At 33.4% G+C, this 12,049-nt stretch overlaps 1 protein-coding gene and 1 non-coding gene across 2 annotated transcripts; both read right to left on the bottom strand.

Moving 5' to 3' along the window:
* Window positions 1-6,193: 6,193 nt before the first annotated feature.
* Window positions 6,194-6,312, bottom strand: LOC139860800 (U5 spliceosomal RNA). The gene has a single exon (XR_011763415.1). It is a non-coding gene; the product is annotated as a U5 spliceosomal RNA (small nuclear RNA).
* Window positions 6,313-8,312: 2,000 nt separating this feature from the next.
* LOC139859017 (F-box protein At5g03100-like) lies at window positions 8,313-10,134 on the bottom strand. Its single transcript, XM_071847839.1, has 5 exons — window positions 9,887-10,134; window positions 9,231-9,798; window positions 8,974-9,153; window positions 8,478-8,896; window positions 8,313-8,401 (listed from the first exon to the last, which is right to left on the bottom strand). The coding sequence occupies exons 1-4, from the start codon at window positions 10,132-10,134 to the stop codon at window positions 8,504-8,506; spliced, it is 1,389 nt and encodes a 462-aa protein (XP_071703940.1). The 3' UTR covers window positions 8,313-8,401; window positions 8,478-8,503.
* Window positions 10,135-12,049: the final 1,915 nt, after the last annotated feature.

Genomic DNA, 12,049 nt, shown 5'->3' with positions numbered 1-12,049 from the left:
CGGAAATGGAATCAAAGACATGGCTAGAATCGGCTCTAGTCGCTTTAGATGATCTAACGATATCTTTTTCTTGATGCCACTCATGTGAGTGGGAATCAGTGTTATCAATAATTTTGTAAGCTTCAGTTGCGGTTTTCTTCATAATGGAACCACCAGCTGCTATATCTATGTCTTTTCTTGTAGTGATGTCGCATCCTTGGCAGAATATTTGTACTATTTGATAAGTGTCTAAACCATGTTGCGGACATCCTCTCAATAACTTTTCAAATCTTGTCCACGCTTCATATAGAGTTTCGTTTGGCTTTTGTGTGAACGTAACAATTTCTCCTTGAAGTCTCACGGCTTTAGATGCTGGAAAAAATTGTTTAAGAAAATTTTTCAACTAAAACATCCCATGTATCAATCGCCCCTTCAGGTAACGATTCTAACCAATCTTTGGCTTCTCCCTTTAAAGTCCAGGGAAATAACATGAGATATATCTGTTCATCCTCCACTTCTCGAATTTTAAATAAAATACAGATCCTATTAAAGGTACGAAGATGTTCGTTTGGATCTTCCTTCGGCGCACCACTAAATTGGCATTGATTAGTTACCATGTGTAGGATTTGTCCTTTGATTTCATAATCTGGCGCATTAATGTCTGGTTGAGTAATTGCGTGACCTTGGCCAGTGCGTTTAGCTCGCATTCGGTCTTTCATACTTAGAGGTTCCAGATTTTCCATGATTGAATTTGTTGAATCTAAATCACTAGAGGATCCTGATTTAATGGTTTGTTCCTCGACAATCTCTGTTTGAATGATTGGTGGTTCCGGAGGAATGATTAGTGGTTCAGGATCTCTGAATTGTCCCTGAATATCCTCCGGATTCTCAATTGTGAGGTCGGGTTCAAAAAATGGATTATCGGAAATTTGAATTGGAGTACTTAGTCGACTTGATGACGATTCTAAAGAAAAATCAACTGCGACAATATTGGCTAGATGTCTTGATCGAGTTACAGGTGGTGAACGTATAAAAGGTGGTGAACGTTTTGCTCGGTGCATTCACTGAATATCCTATTAGTTATAAAAGATAAAAATTATATAAGTTATCAAATTAATAGACTTTTCTGATTTTGCCCACGTTTCGAATAGCCAATAGATGCAGCAGGTAGCCAGGACCCTTTAAATCGGAAGCCCACAACTCGCCACTAACAAATCCAACTATTACTACGAACCAGAAAATTTTGGATGTATATCAATTTAACCACTTAAAATAATTTTTCATCGAAATTTAAAGAAATTTTAGAAAAGAAATAGAAAATTCTATGTCCTAAAAACTAGAGCGTCGAGAAATAAGAAAGAAAAAGAGCGCGTCGGAAAACGTCGAAAAATAAAAGGTCGGAAAATAATAAAAAGAACGTAGCGCGTCGAAACTTAAAAGTCTAAAAACTAAAAATTAAAAGTTGCGTCTAAAAGTATTAAAGCTTAAAAGGAATACTATATCCAAAACGGTAATAACTTAAAAAGTACTAAAATTTATAAAACGGCGTCGCAAAATTCTAAAGCACCTAAATCTTAATCTAAAGAAAAAGCACTTAAGGGATTTTACGGCAAAGCCTACAAATCTAGAAATAAAAATAACTACGGCAAATACTATATCTTAAAACTAGTTATGAGCGAAAAATATAAAAATACGCTTTAACGATTAAAAAGATACGAAATATAAAAAGTGATAAAATAACTTATTTTTATAAAAATATTATTTTTATATTTATTATTTTATAAAAGTAATAAGTTTATATATTTAATAAAACTAATTTTAACTTAAAATACAAATTAATTAAAAACTAAAACTAAATAATTAAATAATTAACCCTAATTAGGGTTTTAATTAATAATAATAATAATTAATATTCCGTAATTATTGCTGTACCAGGTTCAGTAGGGCGTGTCAGGTTACCTCATGCGATCGCATGAGGTTTCCTTGTTAATTCCATGCGTTCGCATGGTTCGTGGATCTAGGTCAGAAATTGGGCAGCTACAGTATTGTGGCCCGATTCTTTTACTTATTTTTTTTTCTGTTTTATATTTATATAAAATATTTATATAAATAAAATAAAAACTTATATTTTTACAAACTAAAAATAGAAATAGAAATATTTAGAATTTATATATTTTGAACAATTCTTAAAAATATATATATTTTGTTTTTCTTTTTGCATTTTTGTATTTTTTTAATATTTAAAACGTATTTTTACAAAAGCGTATTTTTACAAAAGTAAACTAAGACTTAATAAAAATATTTTTTATAGCGTTTCGCTTCCGGCGTTTAAGCAGTTCCCCGGCAGCGGCACCAAAAATACTTGATGTGCGTAGAGGTGTATACGAAATAGTTATATATTTACTACGAAATACTATTAAATACGATACAATTTTACGCAAGTTATTTATTTAATTATAGAGTGGATATACCTAAACCTTGCTACAACACTTATAGGCAGTGTACCTAATCGTACAGTAGTGTAGTTTTTAGTAAGTCCGGTTCGTTCCACAGGGAGCTAGCCAAGTTTAACGCTATATTTTTAAAAACTATATTTGTATATAAATATATATATAAATAAGTAGTTTTATTATTATAAAAGGGGGTTTTTACCGTTTAATGACCGGTTTGTCGATTTTAAAACTTAAGTCGCAGTTAAAACCTAATGTAAAATATTAAAAATAAATATAACTTAATTTTAAGCGTAAAGTAAATAACGATAATGAAATTGCGATAAATAAAAGTGCGATAAATAAAAGTGCGATAAATAAAATTGCGATAATTAAAAAGTACGATAATTAAAATGACAATAAATTAAAGTGCGATAATTAAAAGTGCAATTAAATATGAAATAAAGGAATTATGCTTATTTAAACTTCCGTAATCATGATGTTTGACGTGTTGATTTTAGTTTATTACCATGGGTTAATTGTCCTTTGTCCTGGATTATTCAATATGTCCATCTGGTTTTTGTCCATAACAGTTCATCAGTCATAAATATAAAGTGCGAGTGTCCTCGTCAAATTATTCTTATATCCGAAGTCAAATATTTCAACTAATTGGGGACTTAAACTATAATTACACCAATTTTCCTTGTATGTAATTCACCCCTGTTTTAATAAGTCCATTGACTATTAATCCATTCCCGTGTCCGATTAAATGAACGATTATTAGTACTTATAAATATCCAGCCCATCGTGTCCGATCGAGTGTATATGGTTATTTATATGTACGTCCAATTGTAAATCTTTATATTAAATTAACAAACTATCATTTAATTAAACAAATATAAAGCCCATTAATAGCCCATAGTCTAATTTCCACAAGTGTCGTTCTTTTGACCAAACCCCAATTATGGTACAAAGCCCAATTACCCCGTCTTTAATATTTAGCCCAACATCATGATTACTTCAATTTAAATAAGCATAATAATAACTTAGCTACGAGACATTAATTTAAAAAGGTTGAACATAACTTACAATGATTAATAATAGCGTAGCGTTACACGGACAGAATTTCGACTTAAACACTTACAACATTCGCTAACATACCCTTATTATTAAAATTAAAATTAAAATTATAATATATATATATATATATATATATATATATATATATATATATATATATATATATATATATATATATATATATATATATATATATTACGTTGAGAGATAGAGAAGAGAAAAAGATGTGTTTATTTCGTCCGAAAATGCTGAAATTTATAGATGTGGCCAGGTTTCTGCTGCCATGCGATCGCATGGAAATTGGTCTTGCTGGCCATGCGATCGCATGGCCTGGGATTCCAGCTCACATTCGTTTATTTTCTTGTTTGCCGACGGTTTTATATATAATATATATATATATATATATATATATATATATATATATATATATATATATATATATATATATATATATATATAATTTTAAGAATTAATTATATATTATATTATATTCATGTGCATAGTTGACTTGTAATTTTTAGTCCGTTGCGTCGAGCGTTGAGAGTTGACTATGGTCCCGGTTCCGGATTTTCGAACGTCTTTGCGTACTATTTAATATCTTGTACTTTGCTTTTTGCGTCTTGTACTCTTGTAATTTTGAGACGTTTCTCATCAATAAATTGAACCACTTTGATTGTACTTTGTACTTTTGAGCTTTTTGGTCATTTGCGTTTTCAATTCGTCGAATCTGTCTTTTGTCTTCACCTTTTATTATTTAAACGAATATTTCTTGTAAATAGAACAATTGCAACTAAAAGCTTGTCTTTCTTGAGGGATAATGCTATGAAATATATGTTCGTTTTTAGCATTATCATTATATTTGGCCCGTTAAGTGACCTCACGTGAACTCATTGGATCCACGTCCACCAAAGTAGGTTCACTTAAGAGGGGCATTCTCCAATCTAATATGTTAGCGCCCCACTCAAGTACAAGTTGGGTCTAGTCTAGTTATAGTTCATATTCTCCATGTGAAGCATAATTGCACACTCACACGATCTTTGCCAACAGATAGGAGCATTTGGTGCAACCAGTGAACTACATTTACTTCTGGATATATGGTTACTGATTTTTAGACAAGGGCGATGCGGTTTGGTGTGGGACTTATGGATTGGGGTTCGTAGCTGTTTACATCGGTTCAGGTTCCGTAGGGTTGATTGGATTGTTGGTTGCAGCTGCTGTCGTCAGTTCAGGTGAGGACTTTTTTAGGATTCGGTGGTCTAGGTGACGATTACTTCTCACTATCGGCTCAAGTTGTTTCATCAAAGTTATTGTTTAATTTCAATCAAGTTCATGTTGAACATTAGATTTAATTTCAAACAGATTCGATATCTGTATTTGTAACTCTTCATGTAACGCACTAGATCATCAGATCTGCTTTTTTATTTATTTATAATAATATGTTCTTTCGCCAAAATAATAAATAAAAAAGAGGGCTCTTGGTACCTGCTGCCCACCCTTCCTCCTTAGAAGCAGAACTTCTCGTGCATGGCCATAGGCGGATCCAAAGGGTTAAGGAGGGGGGCGGCCGCCCCTGGTGGATTTCGAAATTTTAGTGCAAATTTTTTCGGTTTTTTGATTTTGCCCCGGTGGAATTTTTTTTTTGCCCCAAACCCTTCATATTTTGCCCCAAAACCTCCATATTTTGCCCCAAAACCTTCGTATTTTACCCAAAAACCTTCAAATTTTACTCAAAAAACTCTATATTTTGCCTCAAAACCTCTATATTTTGCCAAAAAAAATTCCCTACATTTAAAAAAAAAAAATTCGCCCCCGGTGAAAATTTTTCCTGGATCCGCCACTATGCATGGCTATAGTTTTGGCCAAAACCATTGATTCTTTTCATGTCATCTATCGATTTTTCTTTGTTGATTGATTGAAATATATTCATCGATTTCTTTTAATTCTTATTTCAAAACCTTTAAGGTGTCATAAGTTTTACTTGGTAACAGCGAAAGAATAGATTGCTTTTTAGAACCACTTCCCCCTGTTTTGTTTTTTATAAATAACAAGCTGACGCAGGGGTGAAAATTAGAAGGGGCGGAGGGGGGCAGCCGCCCTCAGTGGATTTTCAATTTTTAGTGCAAAATTTTTGGGTTTTTCGATTATGCCCCCGGTGGAATTTTTTTTTTGCCCCAAAGTCTTCATATTTTGTCCCAAAACCTTTACATTTTGTCCCAAAACCTCCCAAATTTTGACCAAAAACCTTCATATTTTGGGTAAAAAAATTTGGTACATCTTAAATTTTTTTTTCGCCCCCGGTGAAAAAAGTTCCTGCTTCCGCCACCGAGCTGGCGTGGTATGAATCCCTATCCTGTAAACATTGAAACCTTCCATTATGTTTTATATGACAGAAACATGGCAAAATTATACTTGACACACTACCATGTAACAAGGAAACTATATTTTACACCAAAGTATATCATTATCACATTGCACAACCTATCTAAAGCATGGACTTTCTTGTAAACCTATTTTGTTGTTTTCAAAGTGTAGTGGTCTCAATGTCGTTCTGACTGCACTGATGTATGACAAAAAGACCAAATGGATGAACAACAAAATACCGCAAATTATTAATTATACACTATTATAACATCATTCTAGCAAACATGGTGGCCTTATAAAAACAACTTTAGCAATAAAACTTCAAACTGCAAAAATTAGTTGGAGCCCTTTCTATAAAAAAGGGACTCTACAAAAATAGGCGTATCCAGTGAAATGTAACGAACACACGGTATTCTTTAGTAAAAGGCGAAAGAATAGTTCGCTTTGTGCTCACTACCTGGCTGCGTGCATTTTAACATTCACACATGTTTAGTTAATATAGATCCTTATGTGCCTTCTGTTTTTTACATTGAACCAATGTGGGATGGACTCCACATCCATCTTTTTTGTGAATAATAAATGGGTGCAGACTTTTCAATACATATGATGATGTCCTAAATCCTTTTATTTTGTTATGTAGGTATCATTCAGACGATATTATACACTGTAACCATCATCGATACCCTAACTCAAATGTTCAAAATACAAACAAAATCGCTCCCCAATCCACAGCAGATACTACTTACTACCTTTTGGACAAAAAATATAGTTGAAACAAAAGAAATTGACACAAGAGACATGACCAGAAACAAAAGCTCGTACATTTACCATAGATAGTAGTCTTAATCATTTACTTAATGAATATGTTCAAGTCAAGGCAACACCAATATTATACTAAAAAAACACATCAATCTTGGTCTAACAAGACATGTACATCTACCACAAGATTAATCATTTCTTCTTCTTTTTCGTCTTACCTTCACTACCATCATCTGCATCAACAAAGTTTTCTTTTCCACCATCATTGGGTTGTACCGCCTCTTCAAGTGACCGATTTTTCTTCTTTTTCTCGGTTTTAGGTTCAGCAACATTTGTAGGGCTAACGGCTTAAGATATCAAATGGGCATCAACATTTCCACCCATCAATGCAGCCAAATTAGGTGCTATATGATTCATATTGTAAACAATGTAACCATAAAGGTCCTCCTATATTCAGTAATCTCAATCACCTTCTCTGCAAAGAACTTCACATCTATCAAGTCAGGCGACGAATCCTGACCTAAATAATGGAAATGCATCATGGAAATATGATGCATGAAGGTATAATGAAGACATTTAGGTGATGGGTAACGTCTTGGTACGATCAAAACGGGCTGCGTGGAGTTTAGTTGACCCAATAAACCTTTCCAGCAAAAACTTTGTTACTTCATAAATAATATAAATATGTCATTACACATTTTATCAATAAATATCATAATATTTCAATAATAATGTAACCATCCGAATAAAAAAAAAGTATTGCAGATCCATGCATTTAGAACACAATGTAAGCAAATATTGACCCATTTGACACCATCAACCCATTTCTTTCTTATTAAATCTATCCGTGCAACCCATTTAACCTGTTAGAAAAAAAAAATTATGCCCACTCATAAGTAAATGGGTCGTGAAAACCACCTCTAGATAATGTTACTCTGTATTTCCCTTATGACATAAAGAAAGTAAATGTAAACCTAACCATGGATGCTTTGGCAGCTTCTATTACTGATTTACTTCCTTCGCTTTATCTTCATCCCCAATTATATCTAAAAGGCCTGATAAGTTATCTTCAGATAACTCCAACTTGTCCTTCACTGTCCTTGATACACTTTGCATATATATAGTTGTCATTAATAATCTTAACCAGCTCTATATTCTTGACTATATCTTGTTAGTGAAACAGCTATGGGAAGTAATTGGTAAAAAGATTGTCTGGTACATGTGGGTTGACGGGGTCGTCAGATAAAAAGGAAAATGTATCTGGGAAATTGGAGGAAACTCTGCAAACAGCTGGCGTTGGAAGCAATCACTAAGTCCGATCGAGAGACATTGTCAAGCCACATGTTATGTGGAAACTGGGTCATAATGGACTTATATTATAACATTATCTTGGTGTGACAAATGGTCTTAATTGAGTACTTTGGCAGATATTATCTCTCGTAGGGATAGATATGATGCAAGTTTAGTGGATGATATATAAGGGTTGCTTGCTGGATTGATTAATAGTAACAATCAATGGCAGTGGCAATGGCATGCGAGTTGGACGGTAAATGATAAAAATAATGAAGCTGTTTGGGTTACAAATCTAAGTACCCAACATATATAGGCACTTAACAATCTAAGTACCCAACAACGGTACATATGTAAGTACTTACAACAAATCAATCACATAGGATTGTACTTTAACATATTACACAATTAGTACCCAAATCACCTAACCATCAAAGTTATGTAGCATAGCAGAAAAAATCATATGTTTGATCAGCAAAACCCATTGACTGTTGCATTGAAACCTGAAAGCAAAACAAATGAAAATGACACCTTTTATAACATTTATCAACTTACAAGATACGGAAATCAGAAACTTACAATTAGATATGGCAACAGTTGTGATGCTATAGCATGTTCATGAATGCAGACACCTTCCCACCATTTTTAACCTTCAAACGATCCAATATTAATTTCATAACATTCTTCGCCTCTGCATGTAAACTAGAAAATTGCGCTCGAATACAATCCCTTTTTGATGCCGGGATCTCTTTCAGTAACTTTTCAATCTCATCCAACATTAACAAAATCTCATCAATCTTAACTTTCTCTTCATCAATCTGCACAAACAGATCAGCCCAACACTTCCTCATCTGTGAAATTTCTTCTTCAACATGTTCCCCTTCATCAATTTGTTGTGTCTCTCCGTGCTCACAATTAATCTTCTCCCGCTCTAACAGAACCTGCAACTTGGCCATTATTCGTTTTGCTGATGTGGCGTCCTTCAAGGCTTTCACATCCTGCGTCCATGTTTATAATGAACATTAGTCCCAGTTTATCATCATCATATAAAATATACTTAATGGTGACTACATACCTCACGTGAGTATATTGAGACAGTGGCATTTGGAGAAGCACCTAGAAGAAAGTTTTTGACTTGTGTCGGGATGTTTACTTTCTTTTCTCTTTCCTCGTATCGTGGATAAATCTTGAGACTCGTTAAATTACCAACTGGAGAAGGTAGACCCGAGAGCATGTGCACCATTGATGAAAGAAGCTGAAATATAATATATAAATCAGAATAAGTGACGTGGAATTCTGATAGATGCACATATAAACATAAAGACCAAATACCTCTACGACTTCCAATCCAAGGGTAAGATATTTGACATTGCGAAACCGTTGAAGAATCTCAATAACTGCATCAATATCTTCCTCATATGGACACATATAGAAATCCACTTTTTCCAAACAAGACACACCATTTAAAAAGAAGGTATCATAACATGGAACTTCATACATCAACGAGGATAATTCAGGTGTATAAATCTTAAGAAGACCATCGCAGTCTATAGCAGTGAGATTCTTTAGGTGAGGCGCAACGATAGTAGCAATTGAATACAATCCACTCTCACATGTGAGATAAGAAAACTTAGAATGGGTAAGGATATGATTATCGAATATGGTGCAGTGAGATAAGGTTAGATTCTTCAAGTTTAGGCACCTTGAGAAAAGACCATTATACTCGTCAGGATTTTCGTTACTAAGTCTAACATTTTCAAGATGCAACGTTGTTAACGATGGTAGGTCCCAAGATGATTTGAGCTTAGGTTGATCCCATCGTCTATTAGCTGCAATCAAAGTAAGATCTTTGAGAGATTGGGAGTTGGACATAAAAAGAGATTTAGGTAATTTGATACGCCTGTCGTCAAACCATATAATAGTCATCTTTTGAACATTGTGCGAAAGCGCATAGTTTTCTATATCCTACAACACTAAGCTTAACAGACGACAAGTCTCTATCATTATTGCGCGAAGACAAAACACTAGATACATCATGAGTGAACTCATAGAATCTGTTTTTAGAAGTAAAATCATCAGTAGATAAATCAAGATGTGGGATTGACTTCCAAATATTCTTCCATCTAGATGAAAGAATACTAGTTCTGACAGCTTGTTTGGTGTCGTTATAAGATAGAATTTTGATGATGAGATCGTCTAACAAGCTGCTAAATCTATCGCCGCCTTCTGAATCCATTCTCACTCAAGAAGCTGCAAGTTAATATCATAAAGCAAGAATCATGAAACTCTTCAAATACTTTATATACTCATTTAAATATATTGCTAATCAGTAAGAAACTCTGAAGTGGAAAGGGGAAATTAGCAGAAACTACTAACAAACTGCATATGTTAATCAGTAAAAAGGACATTGGTAGGATCGACTAACAAACAACATATGTTAACTAGTAAAAACGAAATCGGTAATACAACAACTACAAGTAGCAAGCGAAATGAGAAAATTTAATGCACCACTGTTAGGGTTTCTAATCTAACAAAATTTCAGCAGACTGTAGAAGCTCAATGTGCTTTAGATTGAGAGCTTACAACTTATACTATCGCCCACATATTATTATAAGTAATCAGAATGTATCACACATGAATAAACTAAATATAATCTAATAAAAAAAAAAAACTAACAAAATCAGTAAAATACTAAAGTTAAACACAATTAAACAAAAAGAAATAAAAGAAAGAAAGAACCCTAATTTCACTAATCTCATACGAGTACATTACTAGATCAACAAACAAATAAAGTAATCGTACAATAGAGATACGTTTCAAGAACGTAGAGAATGAAAAACTAACCTTAGATATGAAAATAAAGCAATTGTGTGAGCGTAATTTGCGTAAAACCCTAACTTCAGTACCTTACGTTAATTTACGATCATTTTTAAAAGGGTGGTTTCCACTCTGATTTCCACTCAAAATTTCTAAAATGCCCTTAAATAATATTTTAGTTAGAAACTTATTTAGTGTTAATTCTGACAGATAGCATCAAATTGATAATAAATCTATCAAAATTGAATTTGGATATATGATATATCATCCATTTTCAAAAACTTTACATTGGGCCTCCTGCCCGAATTAATTTAACTTTTTTTTTTTTTGCGAAAAAAGATAATTATATATAAATCAATCATCAAATTGATGAACTTGACTATTACGGACTAGTAATTACTCCACCATTTGGTTCTTTTGGTTTACGGGATCGCGACGAGGACAGAGTGGGGGTTGTGATCCCAAAAAACTTTATTGATGGTAAAAAAGACGGGTTGGAATGTTGGCTAGGAAAAGAAGGATTTTTTTACTAGTTCAAGAAAAATGATCCGAATCCCATATCGGTGAGAACTTCCATCGGTGACGGGACCAGAATCGAGTCGACCTTTCGTTCAAGGCTTGTGCTGGCAAGGGTTCGACACCAACATCGGCGATGAGAGGTGATGATGACGTTGATGGTTAGTGGGCTTTTGATTTTGATAGTTTATACAAGTCCTTGTTGTTAGTTTACTTGGCGGTTTTATTCAAGTTTCTTCATTTCTTATGTTTGTAAGTCGTGTAGATCGTTTGTTCATGGCGAGACTCGGGTATAGTTAGCTTTAGAACGGGTTTTGTAGTTGGGGTTAGTTTACTGCTTTCCATCCTCGTTCGTATTTTGTTTTGTATCTTGTTTTTCTTTCTCTTTTCAAGATAAATAATTGTTATAAAGTATTCGTTTTTTCATTAAAAAAAAAAATTTACTCCAACGTTCACCATTAATTTATTTTGTGTTGTATAATATTTGATGAAATTTATACAAATAAATTGATTATTTGTAAAGGGCACCTATCATCTATCAACCATATATGTAGATTGCTTCACCTCTTCACATTATTAAATACAAGGCTTAGTCTTAAAGTTGAAGTCTCCGTATATGTTAAAATTTGGAGTTGGAATAATTTAAAATCTTTTACACATGTTGATAACAAGAGGTTCAATTCTTTTGTGTCTTGTTTCTATACAGTGGCTTCCTCTGAGTTTTGATGGTTTAGATCTTGAATGTTTGCAGGTCAAAAAAATACATGAATGATAGCAATAGATGAAAGTGACAGCAAAGAATCAAAGTTTGATGACAA

The sequence above is a fragment of the Rutidosis leptorrhynchoides genome, chromosome 7 (genome assembly GCF_046630445.1).
Source record: "Rutidosis leptorrhynchoides isolate AG116_Rl617_1_P2 chromosome 7, CSIRO_AGI_Rlap_v1, whole genome shotgun sequence".
Taxonomy (NCBI): Eukaryota; Viridiplantae; Streptophyta; class Magnoliopsida; order Asterales; family Asteraceae; genus Rutidosis; species Rutidosis leptorrhynchoides.
This window is presented reverse-complemented; position numbering and strand designations above follow the sequence as displayed.